The 12441-nt window shown below is 41.2% G+C and overlaps 1 protein-coding gene across 4 annotated transcripts in view; it reads left to right on the forward strand.

Annotated features, from left to right (window-relative positions):
* Positions 1-21: 21 nt before the first annotated feature.
* GIT2 (GIT ArfGAP 2) overlaps positions 22-12441 on the forward strand; it is a 35505-nt gene continuing 23085 nt past the window's right edge. The window contains exons 1-9 of one of the 4 annotated variants that reach the window (XM_072880518.1): positions 22-534; positions 5139-5272; positions 5785-5897; positions 6645-6750; positions 7114-7200; positions 7346-7476; positions 8608-8702; positions 9526-9571; positions 11147-11198. In XM_072880518.1, coding sequence (XP_072736619.1) covers positions 483-534; positions 5139-5272; positions 5785-5897; positions 6645-6750; positions 7114-7200; positions 7346-7476; positions 8608-8702; positions 9526-9571; positions 11147-11198 — 816 coding nt within the window. In that variant the 5' untranslated portion in view covers positions 22-482. The remainder of the gene's footprint in view (positions 535-5138; positions 5273-5784; positions 5898-6644; positions 6751-7113; positions 7201-7345; positions 7477-8607; positions 8703-9525; positions 9572-11146; positions 11199-12441) is intronic. The other 3 variants (XM_072880517.1, XM_072880515.1, XM_072880516.1) reach the window with 3 other exon arrangements.

The raw sequence follows: 12441 nt of genomic DNA on the forward strand, positions 1-12441 counted from the left end.
ATAGAGAGCAGCCTCTTCCGCCAGCCTGCGGGGCCCGGCCTCCGAAACGTCGTTTCTCCCAGCTCCCCCTCTGCCCTAGTCGCGAGGGGACAGCGAGCAGGCCGGCGCAGCCACCTACGGGAGGTCTCTATGCTTCCCCGCCGAAGCGCAACGCTTCTGTGAAGCGGAGCGTGTCCTGAGACAGGCCTCTGCCAGGGACAAACGTGGCCGACCGCGCCGTGGCCAGGGCCTCGCCCAGGCTGACTGTCGCCCTTTTGCCAGGAGCTAACATGGCGGCCCGGGGCCGCCTCGTACCACCCCCCCTTCGCCTGCGGAACGCAGCCCGGCGCTGGCGCACGCAGCTTGGTGAATAGCGCCGTCGGCGGAGCGGACGGCGTTGCCGTGCGCCTGCGCGCTGCTGCCTCGGCTCGGCCGCCTGGCGGGGGCTGGCGGCGGGGACCCGTTAGCGCGGCAGGAAGCGCCCGGTCCCGCCGCCGCGCACCATGTCGAAGCGCCTGAGGAGCAGCGAGGTCTGCGCCGACTGCAGCGCCCAGGGTAGGGACCGCCGGCGGCCGGGGGCGCGGCGAAGGCAGCCCAGCGCCCGGGCGAGCCCATCCCCCTCTCCTCAGACCGGGCAGCGGCGCTTCCCCCCCTCAAGCGCTGAGGGGGCGCGGGCAGGTGGCGGCCGTGGGGGGCGGGAAGCGCGGGGCTCCGCCGGGCCCGCGATGGCCGCGGCCGCCGGGCCGGGCACCCCTGCGCGGCGGGGGGCTCCTGTCAGCGGGCCGCCCCCGGGAGCGGCCCCGGCAGCCGGCGCGGGGGGAGCGCGGCGCAGCGTCCCGGGGGAAGGCGGTGCTCCCGGCGCGGGCCCGCACCTCCCCGGCGCTGCTCCGGGGGTGTCACCGCCTTGTAGCGACCCTCGGCGGCGGGGAGCCGGTTTTGCCGGGTTTGGACGCGTTTTTAGCGGTTTTGTCCGTATCGGCCTTTTCCTGAAGGACCCATTCTCGTACCGAGCGATGGTGCGCTCAGCCCGCTCCTGGGTTTGCTCTCATTTTAGTTCTAAAGCGTGCGGGTCGCGCTGGGAGCCCGGCTGTTGCCGCCGTCTCTCCCCCTGCCCTCTGGGGTCAGCTCTGCGCCCCTGGGGCCAGGCCTTGGGGGAGCGGCCTGTGGACCACCACCACCCTCTGGTTACAGGTGAATCTCGAACTCCTCAGCTTCGAAAGGAGGAAGGCTTACTTGAAGAAGTCTTCCAGTCACGGAGCGGAAAGGGGGGAGGAGGGTGTAGGTTGTGTCACTGAGTGGGACAGTGGCCATTTCAGGGGACTTGTGAAGATGAGAGTGGGACAGGCTTTGGGGACGTCCCTTATTCTGAGGGTCAGGAGGAAGTAAAATTTAAACTTGTTAAGTGCATGACTTGACTGTCCCACGGCCTGAGTGGAGTGTTGGTATCCCAAACCTGTAAAGAAGGGTATTCTGAAATGTCCTGTAGACACGGACTGGAAATGTGCCATGAGCAACGTATGTTCTGTGTTGACATGCACATTGCCTGTCTTATGCTGCAGATAAATTTGTGAGTTTACTGAGACAAATCTTGGTTTTAGAAGGTCAGTTGCATCTCCTTTTCTGACCATCTGTAGTTTTGCTGTTCTTAAATTTAAAACTGTCCAGTTTACTTTTTTTTTTTTTTAGGAACTGTGTATGTTTGTTCTCTTTCCTTCTCAGAGTTACATAGTTTTTGTTGTTTGTGTTCTGTGCTGGTTCTTCCAATATAATTACTTATGTACATACTGAAATGAATTAAAACACTGTAACGTAGATAACATTTGAACGGCCAGAAGATATGCTGTGGGAGAGGGCATAACAACTTTAGTAAAATGGGACTTCTGTTTAAAAATAAATAAAATAGAAATCCCAGATTAACTCCCAAGGAGTTACTTTTATCTTCATAGAATTTTGTTTTCACAATAAGTAGAGCTTGCATATCTTACGTGGGCAGTTGGTCCCTATCTCATACAAGGTAGCATATCTATGCTTTTAAACGTCAGTGGTGTAATGACTCTTAATACAATGACTTAAATACAAACACAGTATCAGAATCACTATTAGGGTAATCTTGTAATCCGGCCTTTTATTGTGTTGTGTCATGACATTATAGCGTTGTCAGATATTTCCTTGATCTTGGTGAAGAAATCTGCTGGCTTATCAGTATATATCAAGAAATCTTAACTTAATGCTTTCTTAAATAAAAAAACAATCAAACCCTTCTTTTACTTAACGCAAAGAGAATTTGTCAGAGGGGTGTTTGGGAGCTGCTACGTGCGCGGCTGTGTCAGGAGACCTGGGGGAACTGCAGCCTTTTCACCCACACCAGGTGCAACAAGTGCAGGATGCCGGAGTGCTGGAATAATTAGTGCTTGCCCCTTGAACTTTATCAATATACGCTTTGTTTCTGTGGCGAAGTATGAATAGTTTTCTTCTACATGAGGTGATTTTATGTGTACTTTTCTGGTACACTTCCTATTCTCAGGCAGGAGTTCACTGTTCACGCTCATGGTTCAGGCTTGCCTTCATCACACGCTTCCTGTTTTGAATCACTCTGCCATGTTCCTGAAAACAGATTTGACCTATCTTTCTAGCTTCTTCCCTGTTGTATTTTGGTATCAGCTTAAGCATATTGTGATTGTGTCCATAATTGGATCTCTTTAAAAATTATTCGAATAAATTCCAGCACAAACACTGAATTAAATTAAGTTTAAACCTGAAGTATCAATTTTCCCATAACCTGGCAGCACTCTCTCTGTTTCTTCAGACTGTCTAACACTGTGTTCCTTCTCCCTTTCCCATCCCCATCTATTACTTGGGAACAAGTAAATGGTACCAAGCCAGGTATGAACTGAATTGAGGGGCTACAAATCGTTGTGCAGTTTCATTAAAAACGCTCTTTCAGTTAAACCGGTGTAACACAGTTGGAGTGCTTAACTTCCCACTGCTTTTTGATCATTCCACTCTCCATCACGCACGCTGTCAAATCTGCTCTGTTCTGTATCATTTAGGCTCCTAAACTGGGGCCTGAGCTGCTGTCCGTCCTCTCTCTGGCCTCCCCAACGCTTCGTAGGAGCAGGTTCTCTTGGCCCACTGTACTGAACTTTTCAGTTCCCTTGCCAAATCTGTCTGTTGTCTTTTTTTTTTTTCCTCTTATTGTCATCTTTTTTTGCATCACACCATACACATTTCCAATGGTGCCAGTTTTTGGCAGGTTCTACATAAACGTGGACTCTTTCATCAATGTGATTTCTTTTAAGTAGAATGTACAAGTTGAAATTACAAGCAAGGCCTCAGCTTTTTTCTTCAGAAGAATTTTAAAGCCCCATTTCTGCTATGAGATGACCAAATAAACAGTAGCTGACTTTATTGTGGCTAAACAGCCATTGTTTGGCATCATTTTGGTTAGGCATTGAGATGGATGTAAAGAAAAAAACCTGATGATGATTGTTAGTCAAAACAGAGTGAGGTTCATGAGCAGCTGTAACTAGTGATTGAAAGAAGAAATGTAACGGCTTTCGGAAGAATCCTATTAGTTTATGAATGAGCGTGTGATAAGGCTGTCTGTAATGAAAAGGGACTAGACTCATTAATCTGGAACGCTGCCTCCAGTCTTGGGTTGTTAGGTTAGTGCTAATGCATCTCATTTCATTGTTTTGGTTTTTTTTTTTCCTTCTTAGAAGGAAAAGTTGTTAAAATAATGGAATGATTTAATAAGTAGGTTGTGTGCTTGTTATTAATTTGTTTTTTAAATTAGGTTAGGTTTTTTCCTAAAACATATGCTTTAATTTGGCTCTGGGCTGTGATAGTTATCATCTGTGAATAGATGCTCCCATCCCTCATGACCCGTGGTTTGAACAGGTTTGCCTACATTGCCTTCAGCACACACACAACATCAACTCTGCTTAAAAACCACAACTATGATCAGATCTCATGTTTCAGGGATTCAGTAAATTTATTGCATGGGTCAGAGAAGACTTTTTTGTGATGCACAATTGCTTCGATGTATTTTGACAGGATGCAGAAGTTCTCTCATCAGATACTAGGCTTGTGTTGTACTCACTTGTTTAGCCTCAAACTCATCTCTGGATTTGAAATTAAAAAGAATTTTCCAAAATAGAAAAGATCTTGAATTCCTTTTTCTTTCTCCTGGGATGTGCTAGATCTGAAGATCTGTCTTGCTACTTCGTTGCCTGTTACCTCAGGGTTCTTGGTAACCCTGTTACCACAGGGTTCAGGAAACGTATTGAGTTTCATATGTCACTGACAGAAAACTGGAGTTTCATGTGAAGCCTGAGCTAAGAGCAGCAGAGTGACTTCCGTTTAATGTCCTGTTGTGCATATATTCAGTTTCCATCTGATGTAACGTTCCTGCTTGGTTTTAGACTTTTTGATGTTTGAAGCTACGTAATCGTAATAGCTAGCATATATTATTTACTGCTTCTACCTTCCATCAGTTTCCTTTCTGGTTTGCTTATAAGATGGCTTCAGTTTGGAGCTGTTCAGAGTTGAAGTTAATTTGCTTGACAGTTTTTGATTTTACTGAGCCTTTAACCTGACAAATATATATCTTGCTCTTTTTTTTACTGTGACACTCTTGAGTGTTTTTATTATTAAATGTGGAAATTAAAAAACATTGTAATAATACAGAACTGAAGACAGAGTAGTATGTGACAAAGCATGACTACTATTACCACTTTTTATTTATAGACTTCTGAGTTTTTCAAAAAAGCAGGTAGGTACTACTGTTAGAAATATTTCTGTAGGACTCCAGTAAATGACACGTAAGTGCTTCAAGAAGGTAATAAATTTAGTGTCCTGTTACGCTTACAGAGGAAAGTATTCTGTTTTCCTAGGAAGAACTGCAAACAGTGTGCCTTTTTTCAGAGTTTCCAGGGCAGGTCTCCTTGCTGTCCTGGGACTCCTACATCCCCAGTAAGTGCGAGGGCTGTTATTTCCCCACCATCCAGAGGCCCAGCAAGGTTGTAACGTTTACAAGTTCATATAATGGCTAAGCAGTAAAGCTAAGGTTAGAAGGCAGGGCTCCTCATTTTAGACTCTGTGTTTGAAATACAAGGTCATGTTGCCTTCTGTGTTGTAATGAATGTATTCTTTTTCAGATCCTTGTTGGGCATCTATAAACAGGGGGATTCTGATCTGTGATGAGTGCTGTAGTGTTCATCGAAGTTTGGGGCGTCATATCTCTCAAGTGAGACATCTCAAGCATACACCATGGCCTCCAACACTGCTGCAGGTAAAAAGTAAAACTGCTTCTTCCTTCATTAAAACTAGATATATTAATTTGTCAAACATTTTTAAATGGAATTTAAATTGCTAAGCTTTTGTTTGAGAGGGGCTGGTCCTTTTAAGCTTTCTTTTTCTAAGTTAGTCTCCTTTTATTTCTCTTGTTTTGCCATGGTGGATGGTCACCTTCAACTTTTCTTTCAGACTTCTGCAATGCATCTGCTTCAACCTAAATTTTCAATATATAGCAAGCCTCTCTTTTCAGTAGAGCTGCTGTTGAGAAGAGTAGAGAATTTTAAGGGGGTTCTTATTACATTCCACATAATAACTTCCTAGGCAAGTGCCTGGTTCTGATATCCCACTAGGTTGTGGATGCTGGCACACAGAATATGAATCTCTGTTGGCTTGCTGTCTGCTTGAAAATAATTACAGCTATTTTCCTGATAGCTACACAGTTAGTCAGTCTGCGTAGCTAGCAGCAAAATTTCTTTACTGCCTGTTTGTATATGTTTTGGATTTCAGATGGTTGAAACACTGTATAATAATGGTGCTAACTCCATATGGGAACATTCGTTGCTGGACCCTGCCTCTGTTATGAGTGGAAGGCGCAAAGCTAGCCCACAGGATAAAGTGCAGTAAGTGGAAAATCACAGAATTTTTATTTTTGTAGAAGTGTGATTATTTTATTCAGCAGTGACAGAGGCAGCAAGGCATCCATGGGAACATGTGTATATTTTGTTGCTGGAAGAGAACAGGAGTAAACTAGTTATTTGTTCACTCTTTTTTTAATTTTTTTTTTAAATTCCCAATGATTAATCTTTTAAAATTTAATGCAAAAATGGAAATACAGTGCTTGAATTCTCTGAACTATTGATTCCTTACCTCTGGCTTTGAATGGTGAGGACCTTTACTTGCACTTGAATCAAAAGACTTTTAATTCTCATGCCACATGCTTCAGTTAACTGAATACTACTAATGAGATTGAGTTTGGTTGATGAATTAAAAAAAATTGAGATAAGATTTCTGTCACCGAATATGGTGCTTCATTTTAAAATGTAAATAATTGCACATAGTAAGCGTAGATCTTAAGTTGGCATAATTTTAAGTTCAATGTTTACTTCTAAGAAATATACACTACATCCTAGAGTCTGCAGATATTTTGATGTTTGTAACAAAAGTATGCTCTGTACAGTTAAACTATCTGCACTGGGTTGTTTTTTTAATGAAAATATTTTTCCATGTCTAACTTTGCTACTAGTAGCATGCAAAGATCTAATGCAATCCTCACTTGTGAATTTTCCTCTTTCTAGAGCATCTGTATTATCATGAAAGCACTAATATTTATTTTCTTTCCCTTCTGTTGCTTGGGTTTCTCTTTACAGTCCCAATAAAGCAGAATTCATTAGAGCTAAATATCAAATGTTAGCATTTGTTCACCGCTTGCCGTGCCGTGAAGATGACAGCGTTACTGCCAAAGATCTTAGTAAGGTTAGTATGTTTTTTCTGGCAGCCTGCAGAAGCTACAGCTTGTGTGTAACAGAATAGTGAAATCTGGCTGAATTAAATTGGTTGCTTTTGACTTGAGATAACTATTGCTGTTCTTCAGCACCATTATGTAAACAAATATAGCTTGACTTCAACCTGAAGCCACTCTTTTGGGTGATATACATGGATACTGGAGGTGTGGCTGGTTGAGAGGCATCAATTTATGTTAAGTTGGAGAAAAAAGTTTATGCAAAACAGCCGTAGCCAGAATTCTTGCATACCTGTTTCTAAAAGCATGGCTGAAAAAACAAATGCTGAATCACAGTTATTGCCGCTATATTAAGTACAATCCTCCCTCTTTTTCAGCAACTCCATTCCAGTGTAAGGACAGGGAATCTGGAGACGTGTTTGCGATTACTCTCCTTAGGAGCTCAAGCCAACTTCTTTCATCCTGTATGAACACTTTCTTCATTATTTTGATATACAATCAATTCTTACAGTTCGTAATATTTATACTGATTTCAGCTGATAAACGTTATAGTTCAGTCTTCTACTCAGACCTGTTGATTAAGTAGATATTTTTCTTAATAACTTGTAGGAGAAAGGAAACACCCCGCTTCACGTTGCTGCTAAGGCAGGACAGACTTTACAAGCAGAATTATTAGCGGTTTATGGTGCTGATCCTGGCACGCAAGATTCCAATGGAAAAACTCCAGTTGACTATGCAAGGTAGAAGGCTCTGACATATGTGATGCTCTTATCTATTAACTGCTGTTCATAAATCACATGATGAACCTGCTTAGATATGTTTCTGTCCTGAAAATAATTGGACTGTTAAATGCTCATAAATACTTTTTCCAGAAAGAGCGAATGCATAGAGTATAAATAAGCATTTTCATCATTTCATAGCCTGTATTCTCCTGGATGCTTGAGGCAACAGTTGTGATCCCAGTGAAACAGGCTGTGCCAATCCAACAGCTCACAGAAAAGTAATCTAAGAAGAGTTTCTGCAAGTTCAGCAAGCTGAGTAGACTCCAGGAGTGCGGATTAGCTAGGGAATTGCTGTAGGAAAGGGCTGGACTGCATAGATGGGTCAGGGAGCAGGGGGTGGAACCAGGCTTTTTAGTGGCAGTGAACTGTTAGGCGCATCAAGTCGCAGAACTGCACCCTCAGGAAAGCTGACCTTTAGAAAGGCTCTAGGCTTCCCAGGGGCAGACAACATTCATGTCAAGAAAGATTAAACGTGAATGTCTCTGCTGATCAGTTGGGCTGTAATGAGGCACTGCAAGATGTGCAGCGCAGCACTGAAGATTTTGTGTATTTATACGCAAAATTGGACATTACTGATCAACTAGAAGCTGCACATTTGTGTAAATAAAACGTCCTCATTGCTCTGATTGTTTTTGAATTGAGACTGTACATGGAATCTGAAGACTGAGTAAGTTCACTTGGTTGCAGAACATGATATGCCAGAATATTTCTATTTCTCAATGCTATTAATCAAATGTGAAGTTGGGTGAGTTTGCATGAGCTCAGGAACTGTCTAGAAAATTGTAAATAATGTGTTCAAATAGCCTATATAATCTGGTGGTTTTTTTACAGCAAAGCAGTAGGCAAAGGTTTTCAGAGTTTTCACTGACTCATTTTGGGGAGTTCATAAAAGTTTATCTATAGTTTTTTGCCCACTGGAACATGCTATTGAAAATCCTGCTGTGAGTCTGTGCTCTTGTGATACACTCAAACATGCGCAGTGTTGAACAATGGCTTGTACTAAATCTATTTCTCTGACCATTTTTAAATTTTTTTGTATGTCTTAAAAGGAATGACTAATGTAACTTTTTGTATGTGTATGTAAACCAGACAAGGCGGGCATCATGAACTGGCAGAGCGTCTGGTGGAAATTCAGTATGAACTCACAGACAGGTTAGCTTTCTATCTCTGTGGCAGGAAACCAGGTAAGTAGAAAAAACTACACTCCGAGATCTTTCAGCATTAATTATAGTTCAAACTATGGTATATAATTTTTGTGTCAGTGTTACTACACTTTTTATATGCATTTCAAATATTCTAACGTTATATAAATTGTACATGAAGAACTAAAGAAAGTATAAGATGTAAGATTAGTGATAATGCATTTCCAATTCAGATAAAACTGCAGGATTTTAAGTATAACTAAATTAAAAATTAAGTTCCTTTCTGTTTTTCCACAAATATGTGCTCTATAAATGGAATACCCATGAAAGCATGGAGAAACCTACATATAGGATCAGATGAGTACTGTTTAAATTCAAGGAGTGAATTGCAGGGAAAATATAAATTCTGTGAATGTTGAATAGTCCGCAGAAGATATTGTAGAAACTCTTCTAAGTAGTTTCTTCTCATTGAAATGCAAAAGCAGGGGAATATTCAATTAAGTGGCTAGCTTTTGAACACAAGTAGACTTAAGAATTTTTAGCCATTAGGTGCCATAAAGGCACCTATGTTAGAACTTTTTTTTAAATGGAATTTTAATACAGTTGATAAGCCTTAATTGGAATCTTTGATAACACCAGCAAATTGTGGCAGGAACCTTCTTTTAAGACTTGCTAGCTTCCTATAACTGGAAATTGAGTAATTGCGTGCAAGATAAATTATTCTGTGTTTGCCTGTTGCATATATTCCTGGGTTTCTCATTACTATGTCTTGTAGTAAAACTGAATACTAGCTGTATATCCTGACAACATTGAAAACTATAGTCCAGTAACAACCTATTAAAGTGCAATTTGTTTTCAACTCTAGATCATAAAAATGGACAGCACTTTGTTATACCTCAGATGGCAGACAGGTAAGTTGCTGAGTCCATGGCATGTCTGAAAACGTCAAAATAAAAAAAACCTAATAATTTAAGTTCCCTTTGCTTTCTGAAACGGCTTCTAAGCTTGTTGTCATTCTAACTTTTTAGTGTGTGCCTTTATCGATCTTGGAAGCTCTTTCTAGAAAGAGTATTGTCATTTAAACAAAACCAGAAAATTATAGAAGTTTACTGTATTCGTTAAAATGCAGGGAGAAAGTGGGACAATTATATTAAGGGAAGACACATGGGGATTCCTGGGAAACTGATTTTGTAAATAATGTAAGGACCAATTGAGTTAGTTTCCTGATACAGCATTTTGAAACTAATACTTGCAAGAAAGATGCATTTTTCTGTGAAAATATTTGTACTTTTGATCATCTGCATGCTTTTAACTTTTGATTTTGATCAATGAAATGGTATTTGTATAAAACATATCAAGGACTAATCACAAGTCCCTATTTTTCTCTTATTGCTATGCAATTGGAAATAAGACGGCTGTAAGTAAACTACTGTTCAACTTATTGCTTGCAAAATTTCTATGAAAAACTGTAATAAAATAAAAATTATAGAAACTATGTAATAGTTGGTAAAATACTTCGTGTTAACGTCTAATTTTTTTAGATATGCTGTGTTTATTGGATAAAGTACTGTGTATTTTCAATGCAAAGTATTTTACAGAGCAGAGTAAGTATCACTGGCCTCATTACACTGAGAAGGAAGTTGACATGCAGAGAAAATCACTTGTTCAAAGATGCTGCTCAGATTGCAGAGTCTGCAGTACAGCCTGTCTTCCCTCTGCCTGATGTCCTCTGCTGGTGGTTTTTTTTTTCTTTTTTTTTTTTTTTTGTTTTTTTCCTTGTCTAGGTGACTGCCTACACAAACTCTCTGTGATGTCACTTAATCATACAGAGGTTTTATTTGAGCCTTTCCCTCCTTGTAGGTCAGGGGAGTCTTCCCCTGGGTGATATAAATATGGACTCAAAATTTGTCAGCTTCCTGATCTGTGGCTTTTATGATAAATTCTGTTGGACTCTGCAATTTTCATCTTGTGCCTCATGCTCAAGGCTGGAAATGAGTAGAAGAGATTATTTACTAATCCATACAGAATAATTTTAAGCATGGCCCTATTGTTGTAGCCATTTGCCAGCCTGATGGTCACCTACCTCCTGCAGAGTCCAGTGGAACAAATCCTGTGTGTTTTCTGTGGACTCAAGTTTTGGTCAGAATGATCATATTGCTCAGATTCCTTACAGAAAGCATTTTGTTGCACTACAACTTGACTGCTTTTTGAGCTATGCAAATGCAGATATTCACATTCCAAAGGATTTTTGGGATTCTTTTGTTTTAAATTTAAGATTGTTGTTTAGAAAAGCTTAATAATATACTATCGGTATATTAGCAATATTAGTAAGATCAAGGTGTTAAAAACTATATTAAAAATACTAAAAGATTAAGGAGTTTCAAATAGAAGTGACATTTTAATCATTGAATTATTGAAACGTAGAATTTGTGTTTAAACAAGCTTTTAAATGCTGTAGATGTAATGATCACTTTTTGTTTTCATAGCAGTCTAGATTTATCAGAACTTGCAAAAGCAGCTAAGAAGAAACTTCAGTCTGTAAGTAAAACTTCCAGTGTCCTGTGAGACACATCTCTGTCTGGACGTGGCCAACTCTGCACTTCATCTTTCAAGCTGGTTTCAGCTGCTGTTAATTCCTGCATAAATAAATGTCGACTCTGTAGCAAGTTAAAAGTCTGGAGAAAAACACAAAAATAGGCAGAAATGGAGGAGCAGAGATGATGACAAATTCATGATGGAGAACAAATAGTTGTTGGTCTTGTTTGGGGTAGTATCTCTAGGTCTGTCTCCCCAGTTCAGAACCTTAAACTTTGTTGTTTGTCTTGCTGTCATGTATTTTATATAAATCTGTATGTTAAATGTTACTATTTGCCTTTAACTTTGTGGAAAGCCAGAATAATGCATTACTGTCTGCTAATTAGTTGATAGTAATGCCAGCTCACTAGTTTTACTAAAGTGTTGGTGACCAAATCCTTGTGCAAGTTAGAGTGGGGACATGTTTTTCCTCTACTTAAAGCTTTTAGCTGAAGCAAATTGTATCAAAGGATAAAAATTTTGCAGTTGGGGGAAGAACAATCCTGGTGATATTCTTCTGTTCAACAATGTCCATTTTTCTCTAAAGGTAATGCTAGTGGTCATGAAAATTCCAGCTAAGCAAGCCAGCATGTGTAGAACTGGTATTCGAATAGTAATGGATACAAACCAAATATGAATCCGACTTTAGAACTGGCTTTCTGCTGTTAACATGCTGTTAGTGGCTACTTTAAATGCATAGCTAGCTAGAAGTAGATGGATTCCTGCATTGTATTTTTGTAAGTTGTGGTGGGTTGACCCTGGCCAGCAGCCCAGCACCAACACAGTCCCCCCAGCAGGACTGGGGAGAGCATAGGAAGAGCAAAAGCGAGAAAACTCATAGGTTGAGATAAAGGCAGTTTAATAGGTGTAGGAAAGGGAAGAAAACCAAGTGAAGCAAATGAAATTGCTCAGCACCTCCACAGGAAGACCACCGCCCAGCTAGTCTCTGAACAGCCATCTTGGAAGCCAAAAACCACCCCAGTTTTTATTGCTGAGCATGCCATGGTATGGTATGGAATATCCCTTTGGCGGATTCATGTCAGCTGTCCTGGCTGCGTCTCCTCCCGGCTTCATGCCCACCCTAAGCCTACTTGCTGCTGGGTGCTGGGGTAGGCAGAGGGGGGGAAAAAACGAATGCCTTGATGTTGTGCAAGCACTGTTGAGCAGTAACCAAAACAAGCTAGGATTATCAACACTGTTTTAGCCA

The sequence above is a fragment of the Ciconia boyciana genome, chromosome 15, assembly GCF_034638445.1.
Source record: "Ciconia boyciana chromosome 15, ASM3463844v1, whole genome shotgun sequence".
NCBI lineage: Eukaryota > Metazoa > Chordata > Aves > Ciconiiformes > Ciconiidae > Ciconia > Ciconia boyciana.